Below are 15,931 nucleotides of genomic sequence, written 5' to 3'. Positions count from 1 at the left end.
TTTTTGTTGCTTTTTTTTTTGCCTGCCAGATTTCATCAGTAGGAAAAGAGGAAGAGGAGCTGTGATATTGTGTGCTTCCATCAACCCTCCCACAGCATCTTTTTAATAATATCTGAGACTAACAAAAAGATATTCTGATGTTACCTTGGAGCCCCAGGGATAAAAGATGAAGAAGTATGGTGTGCATTCACAAAAGAAAAAAGTAACTTTAGAATAAAAGTTAATAAATAGGACACTGGTAGAAAAGAGATTCAGCCTTTGATCATTATTTTGAAAGACAATTAAGAGGAGAGTGATAGCAACTATCATCACGAACAACGGGATTTCATTAGTTTTAGGTTAGTTTGCTTAAAGGACTGCATATTCTAAAGCTTTTTCTTCAATTAGTGATGGGCTATGTGCCATTCCAACTTTTATTATTAAATGTATTGACCATCTGTACCTCATAATTTAAAACATCTTTTTCTTTTAAAAAGTTAATATTTTATAAACACAAGGGTAGTACATGCTCAGTGAATAAAACTTGGAAAACACAGAGAAACAAAAAGAAAAAAGTTCTAGAATTTGCTCTCCTTCTATGACCCAGAAATAACCATTCAGCATTTTGTTCATGATCTTGGAGACTTTCAACTATACAAGTATATATGAATATAAATTTTATATATGTGTGTGTGTGTGTGTACATATATATATATTTTTTTTCTGCTATAGACTGAACCATACTGCACCCCAGAAAGATTCACAGATGGAAGCCCTAAGCTCCAATGTGATGGAATTTGGAGATGGGGCCTTTGGGCGATAAATAGGCTTAGATGAGGTTTTGAGGGTGGGGCTTTCATGATGTGATCAGTGCCCTTATAAAAAAAGACACCAGAGAGCTTTTTTCTCCCTCTACTTCCCCTCACGTGAGGACACAGCAGGAAGGTGACTGTCAACAAAACAAAGAGGCTCTCACCAGAACCCAACCAGAGTCACACCCTGGTCTCAGACTTCCAACCTCCAGAACCCTGAAAAACAAATTTCTGTTGTTTAAGCCACCCCGTCTATGGTATTTAGTTATGGAAGCCTGAGATGACCAATACATGTGTGTGTGTACAATTATTGTTTAAAACTACCGAAGAATATTATGCAATGGTAGCTAATAGATATAGAGGTCCATAATGTTTGTTGTTTTTTTAAACTAGGGGATGTTATTGTATATTGGGAAGAATATACATTAATTATCAAATAAAATCTATAGGCTAATTATAAAATACAATTGAAAGTCTAGTTACCAAACACAATTCTTCCTGCTAGGTTTCACTTCTTCAACAAGAATTATTAATAATAGGTAATTTCTTTGACTTAATATTTCCACTTGAATAAATTTAATCTGTAAAACAGATATATGCAGTAAAATTTATATTAAAATGTTTATGAAACCTTTATTGCACTGCAAATTAGAAACATACTAATGTTCAACATTAAGGGATTGCTTAAGAAAATTTGATACATATATCAATACAATAGAATATTCCATAGCCTCTAAAGTTATTTTGCAAATGAGTACAAGTAAAACTGGAGAGATCTGAATAAGATCAATGGAATGCTATGATGTCAATATCCTGGTTGCCAGGTTGTACTATAGTTTTGCAAACTGCTACTATTGGGAGAAATTAGATAAAGGGTATACAGAATCTCTGTAGTATTTCCTACAACTACATGCAAATCTATAATCATCTCAAAATAAGTTTAATTTTTTAAATAATGAAAAAAAATTGTGGGAATGGTTTATGAAGGACAATAGCACTTGAGGATGAATTCTTGTTCCGAAACTCTAAAGTAATAGGTTAATGTTATGGTAGAGAATTCTGTGAAGGTAGCCAAGCACTTTGCTGAGTGCACTTTAAATAGATAACATTGTATTTCAGAAAAGTAATTCCACTGCCTAACCCACTCTGCAATAGTGTATTCCTTGTTTTGTGAATTTTTTAAATTTAATGTAAATAAGCAGAAAAATGATATATAGAAAATGTAATTTGTTCATTTATTTCCCAGAAGTGTAGTGGCAAGAATCTCCAAAAAGTGTATTATAGAAGAATATTTATTGACTTGGGGATTTGTTAACAAAGTCAAAATACAGATTAGAAAAGGGTATAGTGTAATAGAGAAGACGTTTATGGCTATCTTAGTGTTCCCACTGGTTCCTCCTCCTGGAAAAGCAGGTGAGCCCAGCCATGCTCTCATAATGATACAGAGACACAGGAGCCCAGGCCTACCTCTTCTGGGCTTAAAACCAGGACATCATCCCTTCCACCTTATTCTTTGGGCCAAAGCATGTCACATGGCAAGCTGAGAGTCAAGGATGGGGCAGGTCACTCCAGCCATGTTGGGAGGACACTGCAAAGTTACATGGCAAAGGGCTTAATTATAGAGACAAGTGAAGAAACGGGGTCATTCTCACAATCCACACAACCCCATGTTCTCCTCTACCTGCTATCACCTTTCTCTGTGAAGGAAATGTAAATGGGCCTTCGCAAAAAAGCTCTTCAAAAGGGTTGTCTGGCTTCTGGCATATATTTGATGAATGAATGAAAAAAATGCTGAGTATTATATTTTCAGCCTTTGTGGCCTGATATAAATCTCTTTAAAATTTGCATTTCTTTTCTAGTGATTTTGAAGATATTGGTCATACTTATTGGATGTTACGTTGTTCCTGCTGTGAAATACTCTGCCTTCCACACTAGCTAGTACTTCCCATTCTTAGACTTTCTAGTGCTGCCTTGCAAGGTTTGGCTTGCTTCTCACTGTCATTTCCTTCACAGGTACTTGATGCTCGAATTTTCAGTTCTGTTGATCTTTTTAGCTGTTCTCCATCTTTCAAAAATTTGATTTCCTTTGTCCATTGTCTCTTCTTTTGTTTATAATTTTGTATTATTTTTATTCATTTCTTGCCATTTTGGTAATAACATAAATAATATAACAAAAAATAACAAACATTTAATCTGTCGTATATACTATGATTATTATTTCCCAGTTTATCACTTGCATTTTTTTTTAATGCTAGATGTATTAGTCGGGGTTCTCTAGAGGGACAGAATAAGATAGATGTATATATGAAGGGGAGTTTATTAAGGAGAATTGACTCACACAATCACAAGGTGAAATCCCATGATACGCCGTCTGCAAGCTGAGGAGGAAGGAAACCAGTCCCAGTCCCAAAACCCCAAAAGTAGGGAAGCTGACAGTGTATCCTTCAGTCTGTGGCTGAAGGCCCGAGAGTCTCTGGCAAACCACTGGTCTAAGTCCGAGAGCCCGAAAGCTGAAGAACTTGGAGTCTGATGTTCGAGGGCAGGAAGCATCCAGGAGGGGAGAAAAGATGAAAGCCGTAAGACTCAGCAAGTCGGCCTCTCCCACCTTCTTCTACCTGCTTTAGTCTGGCCGCACTGGCAGCTGATTAGATTGTGCCCACTCACATTGCAGCTGGGTCGGCCTCTCCCAGTCCAGTGACTCAAATGTTAATCTCCTTTGGCAACACCCTTAGACACACCCAGGAACAATACTTTGCATCCTTCAATCCAATCAAGTTGACATTCAATATTAACCATCACACTGGGCTTTAATATATAAATATTCTAAATTCATATATAGCCAAATCTACATTTTTTTTTCCTTTAGGGCTCCTGTCTTTGATACTAAGTTACTTAGAAATGGCTTCCCTGCTCTGATTTATACAATTATTTGCTCACCTTTTGTATAATTTTAGGGAGTTACTTTTCTTCATCTTAAAAAATTTATCGTGTCAAATTAAGTATAAAGAGGATTGTGACCATTTCTTATTCCTCTCTGTTAAGAAATAAGTGAGAAAGTGGTCCCACATGTATACAGGATAAATTTAGGAGGAATATTAGGATAGAATTTAGTTTGAGAATTTGTTAATCTGCTAAGTAAACTAAATAGCCCCTCTCTATGAGAATAAAACAATAACAACCACAAAACTGTCTAATAGTCTGGGATGGTATCTGTGTGTCTTTCACACAGGTTGCATGTTGCAGTTTAGTGGTGCTCTCACATACATCATCACATTCCCCAAATGCAGGAGGCAAAGCACTAGATCTGGCTCACCTAAAGGACGTTTCAGCCTGATCTTGCCCTGATCTAGTCATTAGGCTTGCAAGAGCCCCATTTTTAAAGATCTTACCAAGTTTGGCTGACATATGAGGAAGGAAGGGAAGAAAGGAAAAATGAAAACACACGGAAATATATTTGAGGTTGTATCTATGCCCCTTGACTCTCAGCTTGCCACATGATGTGCTTTGGCCCAAAGTAGAAGGCAAAAGGGATGATGCCCTGGTTCCAAGCCTAGAGGTTGGCCTGGGCTCCTGTGTTTCTGTAGTACTGTGAGAGCATGCCCAGGATCAGCTGCCATCCCAGGAGGAGGAACCAATGAAACCACTGAGATAGCCATAAAATTGTTGTCTATTACATGGTACCGTTTTATAATTTGCTTGTTTTTCAACTTTGTTAGCAAATCCCCAAGTCAACAGATATTCTTCTACAATATTTGAATTGTGCATACTCCACAAAGTGAGAACTAGAAGAATGTGATTTTTGGGTCAGCTTGTTTTAGGATGCTTCTCTAGGCTTGCCATCAGCTCCAAGGGAATAGAGAGACTATAAAAGATACTTTAATTCAAGTGACTATATTCAATTCATTCCATTTTTCTTATAAAACTGTCTAATGTCATGTCTAATGTGAGACAATTCTAACTTGCTAACTAAACCACGTATTAATTCCTACTAACATTGAATCACAGCAGCATATTCACCTGGTTGTTGTAACACATGAAAATTCACAAGCACGACTCAAATCCAAGATGACTGCACCTAAACCTACATAGAGAAAAGAGATTTTAAAACAGTTGTTTCCCGTCTGTTCAAGCTGGGACCCAAATACACATTCAAACATAACAGCTGCCGCATTATTCTCCAAAAATGTCAACACAGAGCTCAATCTTTTAGCTAGTTTAGGCACCTATTAAAGTTACCTTTGAGGTATGGAGTTTTTATGAGGAAGAGTTTTTAAATTTTTTAATTAATTGAAAACCTTACTAAAAATCTCCATGCTGAAATGCTCAAGAAGAATTTGCACCTCTGCCAACTAAAAATTACTCATGGAGTTAAGACTTTGGTTCCATGTAAGTACATTTCCACTCTCAAAAATGTCACCTGTTGTAACAGAATTCCTTAAATCACCAAAAATGTTAACATAAAGCTGGCTAGAGTCCTGATAGTCTGGTTTACTATACAGGCACTTTACAGAAGAAATTATTCATGGTAATGGATTATAACCCAGCCCCTGCAATTAGAATGATGAGGGCCTTCCACATTGCAAGTGACAGTTACAAATGATTTTTCTTTATTTTATTATTCCCAAATTCAAAATAAAGAGTCACCCGCTGATTGCTGATGTCTACTGTTTCTCCAGTTTGTTTCCAAGTGGGACAGGTCTGGGCATTTCCAGGTGTGTAGGTTAATTCCTAGTGACTTTAACTGAATTTGTTAATGGGAAGACCTCATTACAGAAACGGTAGGAAAACTCTTCCTATTTTATAACCTCCATTGTTGACCTTAGTCCTTCTTCTTACCTTAGTCCTGAGAAATTTCACTCAGGTTAACAACGGATTCTTGTTCTTGTGCACAATTGGGGAAAGTCCTTGAGTTATTTTCTAACCAAAATCATATATGGAAAACTATATACCAACCAAATTATCAAGTTTCTTTGCTTCTATCTAGAATTACAGCAAACTTAATGGTCACACATTATCTGACACTGATCAAAAGGACTTTAATGAATAAAAATGGGGAAATGTTCTTATTTAGCAAAAGAGAGTGTTTGGCAGATGAAGCCTTTTAAATCAAGGGCCCATGGTGGGGAAAGCAATAAAAGCTACTCTTGGTGTCAAACAGAATGACTGATTCAGAAAACATGCAGTCCCATGAAGAAAAATCCCAGGTTTTAAATGTCCTAGTTTGGGTCTCCATTCTGTTGGTACCTCACTAGTTAGTAGATTCCTTCTCCAGCCAATAGCCCCTCATTCTAATCACCAGAGTGGGGAGCCTTCGGTCTTCACAGGACTTCACGTTCAATCAGTTGCCAAGACTTAGAGCCTCCATCTTTGATCTTCTTTTTCTTCTATTTCCTTCTTTAAATTTACATGGCACCCAAATGGTTCCACTGTCTCAAAGCCTTTTCTTTGGAAATATGTTTCCATGTTATGTTTTGGGCTGAATTTATGTATTAATTATTTATTCTCAAGGAAAAATCCAAAGTTGACCGTTTCTCATTTCTGAGATAAAACGATTGCTATCTTTTCATCAGCAACATTTTTTTTTAACCTGGAACACATTGATACATTTAAATTAGTGCTTCTCGAATTTCAATATTCATAGAAATCACTTGGGGATCTTGTAAAACTAAATATTCTGATTCTGTAGGTCTTGGGGGAGGGCCTGAGATTCTGCATTGGAAACAAGCTCCCATGTGATGCTGATGGGGCTGTTTAAGAACCACTTTGAGCAGCAAGATTTTAAATTTTCCCATAGCTATGTCAATATTATCTACAATGTCTTAGCATTGGTGGTGATTTCTGCGTGTGATAGTTCAAGTTTTTGTTCCATTTTCATTTTGCCTGCTTTGTAAATGTCATTCTAGGTGCTTGCTTTATAACAGAACAGCAGAATTGATGCAACTACATTAAAACAGAAAGGGAGACATACTGTCTGGCTGCCTTGGGCATTGCTGTTAGCAGAAATGGAAGTCTTTCAGGGGTCTTAATTTTTAATAGCTATGCTATCAGATTCTCAGTCTTGGCATTAGGGCTAGGTGTTAGAACTTCTCATAAAGTGTTCTGATTTATGGACTCACTGCTCCTTACCATAAAATGAAGAGAAATCCTAAATTTGAAAAAAAAAAAAAAACCCACAGCCTAGCTAATGAGACTTCATGCTATTTTTTAATTAATAAGCATTTAATAGCATGAAGATCAGAATAACTCCAGTTTGCAAAATGTACTTACCATTTTGGAAATATCAGCAACTGAAAAGTGGGTTACATGACATAATGAGTGTAGTTGCCTTTCTCCAGACCTGTTCTGTTTCCTTGCCCTCTCTGGCCTCTTTCTGGCTCCATTTACCTTTTCCACTAGTTTACCAGATGATTCATCAACTTTCTGGTATTTTCCACTTACCATCTGTGTCCAACATCCTGGTAAAATCCAATAAACTTTCTAATATCCAGCATCCCATTAACTATATCCTTGTATACAGCAAATTCACTGGGAGTGGATAGTCACATCATGGCCTCAAGGCAAAGGGCTCTACCACTTTTTGAATACTCACTATGTACCAAGTTCCATGCTGGTTGCATCAGCTAAATCATCTCACTTAAACCTAAAGTATTAAAGATCCTAAAAACCCATTTTACAGAAAGATTAGATTATTTTCAATTTATTATTCAGAATAAATATATCTTTTTTCTTTAACTTCTCAAATAGTTATTGAATTGTATTGGTTTAAATTAAATGCATAATAGGTATATATAGTATTAATTCAAGAGATACAAAAGGAAATTGAGTGAAAAATAAGTCTGCCTCCTTCCCATCACTCTCATGTCTCTACCTAGAGGCAATTATTGTCAACAGTTTTTGATGTGTCTTTCAAAAAATAGTTCATTAAGCATGGTGTACTAGATCTCTTTAAAAGTTTACAACCTGTTACAGAATATATATAAATGTTCAATTACTAGTAACACCTTATTACATATACAGATGACAACTTAGAAATATATTTGCATGACCATTATGTCATTTGATTCTCCCTACAATCCTATGAACAAAGCAGGGCAGACATTGTTGTTACCACCTTACACATGAAGAAACCAACACTCAAAAACGTAAAATGATCTGCCCATGTGTATATAGTTAGTGAGAGACCCAGTTCTAGAACAATAACTAGTCTAATGCTCTTTCCGTGACATCACGGAAAAGGTAGCCCAAGGATTAGAGATCAAAAAACATTAGCCTTCCTTGATCAGTCAAAGTACTCTTTCTGTATAGTGTCAATTATCAGAGAATTTACTATGTTCAATATGGTATCAAGAGGGCATTATTCCATGTAAATAATATAGCATATAAAAACTCAATATTCTGGCTTTGCAACTGTGGTAATTAAGCTGCAACCAAACATTTCAATGAAACAAGGGCTTGAGTTCCTGTTAATGGAGATGTTTGGCCCTTCTCCTGAGATAGCCCTCGATAATCAGAACCTACACATTGCTAGAGAAGGGTTGGGGCATTTGTGAATCTGGTCTATTAAACAAAAAAGACCAAGCAGGAAGCAATTCTATTCTTTCTTAGAACTGCCCAGTGAACTTGTTTCCTTATTTGGTGATGAAATCCTAGGTTGATCTAACATTTATGCCACCTTTCAGTTACTAACAAATACTTTGTGTTTTGAAATCTTGAAGGTCCAGTTCAGTCTAACATCAAAGCTTCAATTGCTCACCCAACTCAAAGCTTCCTGTGTCCCCAGCCCAGACCTGCCTCAGCAGGGTGTAGAGGGGAAGCAGTGCATGGCCAGGTGGCAGGAAGCTGCAGGGTAGCAGAAAGGTGCGCCAGGGCATGACAGCCAGCCTTGCCTTTCTGCTACTCTTCTTTGGCTCTTCTGCTGCCTTTGGGTCCTCCCACATCGGAACAGCAGTAGGGAGGAAAGGCAAGGTTGTGATTTGGTAGCGTTATCTGGCACAGACGTTGCCTGAAGGCCGATGCTTTTCTCAAGGGGCATCTTCAGAGTTCTTCCAAAACACCTCCACTAGGGAGCCGCCATTGCAGCTTCCTAACACGCGTCTCCTCCAGCTATGACCTCCCCGCCTCCATCTCCGACTTCTTCCTGCTGGGGTTCCTTGTGTCTCCTGGTAGTTCCTCCTTTTGAATGGAGCCCCATTCTAAGCTGATAGCCCAGCTCCGCTCCCCAAGTCCTCCAGGGCAACATCCGCTTTGCTGTGCCATCGGTGGAAGTGCGACTTCTCCAGCTCTCTCCCCCTTTCTCCTTTAGCTGCCACCAGCTGCTCGTCTAGCTTCTCACCTGCTGGCTTTTCAGGTACTAATCTCTATGTGGTAGGCTGAATAAGGCCCCCACCAAAGATGTCCTTTTCCTAATCCCCAGAACCTGTGAATAGCTTACATTACACGGCAACAGGGACTTTGCAGATGTGGTTAAGGTAACAGATTTTTAGATGAGGGGATTATCCTGGATTATCGGGTAGGTTCAAAATAATTACATGATCCTTTAAAAGCAGAGAACATTTCCCGACGGAAGTCAGAGAGATGAGGCCTCATGAGAAGGATTCCACACACTCTCGCTGACTCTGAGATGTAGGTGCCCTTGTGCAAGAATCAGAGAGAGGCTGCAAGGAGCCAGTGACAGCCCACAGGGAAGCAAGGACCTCAGTCCAGCTGGCAAATTGAACTGAATTCCGCCAACAAGGCGCAGAAGCCTGGAAACAGATGCTCCATTAGAGCCTCTAGGAGGGAGTACAGCCTGGCCAACACCTTGATTTCAGCCCTGTGAGGCTTGAAGTCCAGACACCAGCCGCGCCCAGTGGACTTCTGACCTACAGAACTGTGAGGTAGTAATTTTGCTATTTTTTTTTTTATTATTATACTTTAGGTTTTAGGGTACATGTGCACAATGTGCAGGTTTGTTACATATGTATCCATGTGCCATGTTGATTTCCTGCACCCATTAACTCGTCATTTAGCATTAGGTATATCTCCTAATGCTGTCCCTCCCCCCTCCCCCCACCCCACAACAGTCCCTGGAATGTGATGTTCCCCTTCCTGTGTCCATGAGTTCTCATTGTTCAATTCCCACCTATGAGTGAGAACATGCGGTGTTTGGTTTTTTGTCCTTGCGATAGTTTACTGAGAATGATGTTTTCCAGTTTCATCCATGTCCCTACAAAGGACACGAACTCATCATTTTTTATGGCTGCATAGTATTCCATGGTGTATATGTGCCACATTTTCTTAATCCAGTCTATTGTTGTTGGACATTTGGGTTGGTTCCAACTCTTTGCTATTGTGAATAGTGCCGCAATAAACATACGTGTGCATGTGTCTTAAGCTGTTAAATGTGTGCTAATTTGTTTCAGCAGCAGTAGACACTAATACATTCTATGTTCCCCAAAGCCTAGGGGTCGTAGGTCAGCTCTCCAAGTAATTCTTTGAAGCCCCCCTCTTATTTGTGTAAGATGAGGGGAAAACAAATAAGAAGGGAGGAGGAAGCATTTTAGCAGCCTGAAAGCTCTGTCTGATGAAATCCTTGCCCTCCTGATTAATTTACAAGTCTCCCCTTATATAGCTAAGATTTGAGAAATGGTTTCAGGGTTATTGAACCATTTTTTTGGTCACTCCTTAGCAGATGACATCTCTTGAGAATAGATGAGCATTTTTAACAACATTTTTTTCTCAGCTCAAAGATGTCAGCTAGCACTGAGACAACAGGAAAAGTCTCATTTTAATATCCTGTTACTTAAACGTATTCACAGAATGGCTTACCCTTTTAGGTTTAATATTCCAATGATATGCCAGATAGACTGGGGTTGCTCGTAAAAAGCTGAGTGACAGGAGAAGGACTTGAGATCCCAGAAAGAAAATTCACCACTAGGGTGGGAAGACAGACAGGTCAGAAAATAGCCACGTTGCCCAAGACTGGAATTAATGTGGATGAAACAACGCTTCTAGCCCTAGACCTCAGGCATGGCGGGATCCGAGGCAGAGGTGAGAAGCGAGTTTGTGTTCAGTGGCTCACCAGTTAGCAGGACTCTTATGCCTTCCTACAATGATCCTGCAAGAATGGAATAAACTGAGACTACGTAGCTTGAGTATGTGCAATAGTTGACCACTTCCTTTCTGTGTTTTGTGGTTTCACAGCTTGAGTTTCCAACAGAGCATGGGAGTGACAGGAGTCAGGGACAGAGCAGCAGTTCTGTAACACAGCCCACAATCTTCATGAGGGTAGAAGCAAGGCCCTACTGCCCAGTCCGGGAGGCCACACGCGGGCAGAGTCTGGGTCGTTTTCACATCTGCGGAATGACGTGTGTCTGAGGAGGGAGGTAGGTGGGAGGCAACTTCCTTATAGTCCCCATCCCATGTTGCTGCCTTTAATGAGCTTTTAGGAGGCATGATTTCATAGCCTAGTTTATTTCATAATCAAGCCCAGCTTCCTCTGTTAGACCAATCAGTACCTATTAACTGAATGCCTACTGTATGCAGGCTTATGACACTAGGAACAAATATGTCCATGATGCTGTTGCTGTTTAGGAATTGTAAGATCATAGATAGAATCCCTTTCCTGTCAAGAGCTCACTTTTTCCATAGAGTGAAGGGCAGCTGTAAGGTTATTTCTAGAATTCTATTTTCCTTCCCTTCTCATTTCAGGAAGAAGAAGATGAATATAAAGTACAAAGAAAAAAATTAATACAAAGTATAAAGATAGCTATAGAAAAGTCTTCTTCCTGGGTTGTTTGACTCAAAATTAGGGTCCTTCTATGCATATTTTGTGTTTCTCATGTAATTATCTATAATGGGTAGCCGAGAAATGTGTGTTAGCCCATATCTCCAGTACCTAATGCCATTCCTAAAATGCAATATAGTGCTCAGTAAATATTTGTTGAATCAATGAATATAAAAAATGCAAAGCAAGCATTTGAGATATTATGCTACATTTCTTTCAGCTTCAACTCCTGGCTAATGAGTGAAGAAGGTCACTGCAGGAGTGTGAGGACCATCAGGAGCTTCATATTTCAATAACCAGTGCCAAATTCTGAATGCCAGATGGGATGAGATGGGACGTTAAACCGCTTCTTATTACCACGTTGTTGGCCTCCATTGCCTTCATATTGTTCTCCAATTGCATGGTCTCTGTGGATCTCTGACTTCTTATTACCTCCGATTGGAACGCGCCACAAATCATCCTGCTTTCTTTATCCTCTCTCACCTCCAAGTAATCCTGTCATCTTGCTCCAATTAGAGCCGCTTCCATTAAGAAGATCGTGACAAATTCTCTCCCTACCCCTGTTTGCTCTTCAGGAAAATTATCCCCTGGAAAAGTGGATGTCATAGTAGCTTTTCAGAATGTATTGTCTGAATTCCTTGTCTTCCAACATTCTCCTAAGCCAGTTACCTTTGCATTGAAGTAGAATTCAAAAGGAGATAGAGGTTCTGAATTTCTTCCTTTGACCAGATGGAAGTCGTTACATCAGAATGCTGATGACTGCAAAATCTTGGACATATTGTTTTCACAATTAGGAAATGGCAAACACAAAGTTCTTCAGTGCAAAGCCAGGATGCGAGTTCAGCTTCCATTTGCTGCTATAAATTTTGTTCTTGTTGCTGCCAGTAAACACCAACTGTTCAAGTGAAATAGTAAATCCAAATGTGCCTGTTGGATGAGAGTAAAAAAATTATATGCTGCATAAATGCTGATGCGAAAGGATTTTTCAACACACTAAACCAGGGTAGGGAAAGGAACCGAGAAAGAAAGTTGAACTGAATGCAGCTCTCACTAAGAACTTCTTGGTAAAAGCACTAAAAAAGCTCTTGATAGAATGTTGATTCAACATACTGTTTAAACCTCAAGGAAAAAAACAAACGCAGACTTGGGATATCAGCCTTAGGATATCTGCTGAAAGTCCTACTTTGAGCTCTCATCAGGGTTACCAAAGAAGGCGTACATAGATGGTTACAAATCAGAGCAAAGAAAAATCCCAAAGTTCCCTCAAAGCTGATGTGGGCACTTGGCCCAGAAGTTGTTTGCTAATGATCAGTCTAACAGCTGAAAGTCAAAGTCAGTAGCTAGTACCATCTGCAATAGGATTTAGGAAGTTTTGATCTCACAAATTTACTGTAAGGCTAATCAATGAATGTTTGTACTCAGGTCTCCCTATAGTTAAATTTAATGTGTAACTGGAATTACGATTCAAAGAGATGGTTTCATAAATGGTCCCTGAAATTTAATTTTGGATTACCTAAGTTTACAATGGATTTCTCTTCTCCCTTCCCCAATATTTTTCTTATGCAGAAACAAACAAACAAACAAAATCCTGTGTGACCTTGGAGCTGGCTGCCCTGAGTCCCAGGCTCTGATTTGATTCTGATGCTCTGGAGCCTGCTTTCTCATGTAGGTAGTAATGCCCACCCCGCTGGGTCATCGTGAGGGTTAAACAAGATAATACATGTTAAATGCCTGGCACAGCCCTTGCACATAAAATGTCCTTAATAATATTAATTCCCCTTCCAGATTAGACTTTGCAAACAAATGATTGAAAAACAGAACATTCACGTGGATTGGATTCTCTAGCGTGATAAGGCTCCAGGCCAAGAACCATGCAGTAAAGAGCTTCCAAACCAAAGTATTTCAGCATCTGAGAATGGCTAGGGCTTATCTTCATGGCTAAAATAAGCATTTTAATATAAAGCAGGCTTTTTTCTTCATTTTCTTATGGAAAGGAAAGCATTTTCAGAATAATGGTTAAAATCTGTCCTTTGTAGAGCTGAAAATGTGAGCAAGTTTCATACTGAAGTCAAGATCTACTGAAAGTGTTAGATGAATATATAAGGACCAGATGCTGCTGTCAAAAATAAAACAGATGCTGGTGTCTTGAATGCCTCCATGTGCCAAAGCTGAGTTCTTTGACTTATTTTTGTAATTGAATTAATTGGTATATCTGGTTTAATTGGCCAAATTGTTTTTGCTTAAATGTTCACATTTTCATTGTTATATTGATATAGTCAATGTTTCTGAGGGTACAGAAAATGCCAATATTGGCAAATATATGTGTTCAGAAGAAGAAAAATTGTTCATTTCCAGATCCCAGATTTATGGCAATTTAAAAATATATAGTAAAGTGTTGGTTTCTCCTTATGGTTACATCTGAATGTGTATAACTTATCAGAGTCTGTGTGCATTTATTTCCACAGAAAATAATACCAGCAGAGACACAGCCAAGCCAAGTTGAACCTTGCTGAGTGGATTTGAAGAAGCACAGACCAACTCAGGGCAAGGCAAACCCAAGAGATAGAAAGTCTAAAATAGTAATAATCAGCCTTTGAAACATTTTCCCTTGAAAAAGCCATCTCAGTCCCATCCTATATTTACAGACTAGAAGAGACACACATGTGTTCTACGTATGACACAGAAAGTGAAACCAAAAGGCTCATTCTGAATGCCCAGTCCAGCTTGAATTGAAACCTTCGTGAAAAAGTAGTGCTTTTGATTCAAAGGAGCTCAGGTTTGAAAGGGAGATGTGAAGCCTAACATCCCATCTATCTGATGCCTGGTCTCCCTTTACACAGTTCTGGCAAAGATGCCAACCAATTGATACTTGAACATCTACAGAAATGAGCAACTCATGCACTACAGCAGAACACTCTGCCTTTGAATAATATTATTAGAAAATGTGTTCTTACTTTGGACCAAGGCCTATTTCTCTGTAACTGCCACTTATGGCTTCTATTTCTATCACTCAGGGGCCACAGCCAGACAGAATTCCATTTCCAGTGGCAATTAGTCTTACAAACATTAAGGCAAAACTCACAAATTAGCCCACATAGTATTTTAGATAATTGCAAATTAGCTACTGACATTTGAAAATTAGAAAACTACCCATAGAAATTTGTATTTTCAACTAACGAAATTGTTGATTCTCTGAAAGCAATGGGCCACATTCCCAAATGGTAAAACTAGTACCCCCTTATCCAGTTTCACTTTCTGCAGTTTGAGCTACCTATGGTCAACCATAGTCTGAAAATATTAAGTGGAAAATGCCAGAAATAAACAATTTATATGGTTTAAATTGCCCACTCTTCTGGGTAGCATAATGAAATCTCTGAGTCCCACTCTGTGTTGCCTGGGATGTGAATCACCCCTTTGTTCAGCATAGATGCTACCTGCCCATTGGTCACTTCGTAGCTGTCTCAGTTATTAGATGGAAAAAAAAGCCATAGTATATCTAGAGTTCCATACTATCCATGGTTTCAGGCATCTGAGGGGAGTGTCTTGGAATATATCTCAGTAGATAAAGGGATACTACTGTACTTGGCTGAGCTGAGTAGCTGCTGCCACTTTTAGACAGGGAATGTGCTGACCTTTTTGCCACAGTCCTCACTACTCCCTATTACCTTGCACTGAGCCTGCTTTCCTCATTTTCTGATACTTAACTGGCCTCAGACATTTGTCTTTCTAGTTCTTACTGTGTCCTCTCTAAGGCTTCTTTGCTTCAGAAGATTTATCCTCACTTCCTCACTCTTCCCCTCGGCAAGACAAACCTCATGCATGCCTGAAGCCTAGACCTGCTGAATGACACTACACCTAGAAAACTGACAACGGATTCATCCAATCTCACAATCAATCCTCAGAAATGTGCTGGGGTAAATACATAGCTATAGACCTTAGAATCATTTTAGATAGCATAAGGGTGGGATGTGGAGGTTGTAAAAAGCCTGTGCACATGGAACAAAATAGCTTCTTATGCCTGCTAAAGGCCTAATTCCAGATAGTTGTTATTATTTGCAGCTGTAAATCCTCATAAGCTCTCAAATCAGTACCTACAACCAAGAGCACGCTATGAGGTTTTCTGCTTTGTTTAGTTGCCTCTGTGATGTTTAATGCCTTCGGTATTAAAGAAAATCTCACTCAGCCAGTGTCTGTTGGTGACTTACTATCAGTTGCATCATAGTCCTCCATATTCTGGAAAGGTGAAGAGTCCCTGATTTTGAATCCAAGCACCTCCACTAAATAGCGGAATGACCTTTGGGAGATTGTTTAACACCTCTGAGCCTCAGATTCTCCATCTGGAAAATGAGGATAGTAATAGGTAAGCCCTATTACT

The 15,931-nt window shown here is 39.0% G+C and overlaps 1 protein-coding gene across 1 annotated transcript in view; it reads left to right on the top strand.

Annotated features, from left to right (window-relative positions):
- DLEU7 (deleted in lymphocytic leukemia 7) overlaps positions 1–13,971 on the top strand; it is a 144,195-nt gene extending 130,224 nt beyond the window's left edge. The window contains exon 2 of the mRNA XM_003270107.3: positions 11,777–13,971. Within this exon, the coding sequence (XP_003270155.1) occupies positions 11,777–11,800 (24 nt within the window). The 3' untranslated portion in view covers positions 11,801–13,971. The remainder of the gene's footprint in view (positions 1–11,776) is intronic.
- The last annotated feature ends 1,960 nt before the right edge of the window (positions 13,972–15,931 follow it).

This window comes from Nomascus leucogenys, chromosome 5 (genome assembly GCF_006542625.1).
Source record: "Nomascus leucogenys isolate Asia chromosome 5, Asia_NLE_v1, whole genome shotgun sequence".
Lineage (NCBI taxonomy): Eukaryota > Metazoa > Chordata > Mammalia > Primates > Hylobatidae > Nomascus > Nomascus leucogenys.
The sequence above is the reverse complement of the archived record's forward strand: the minus strand, read 5'-3'. Positions and strand labels throughout refer to the sequence as shown.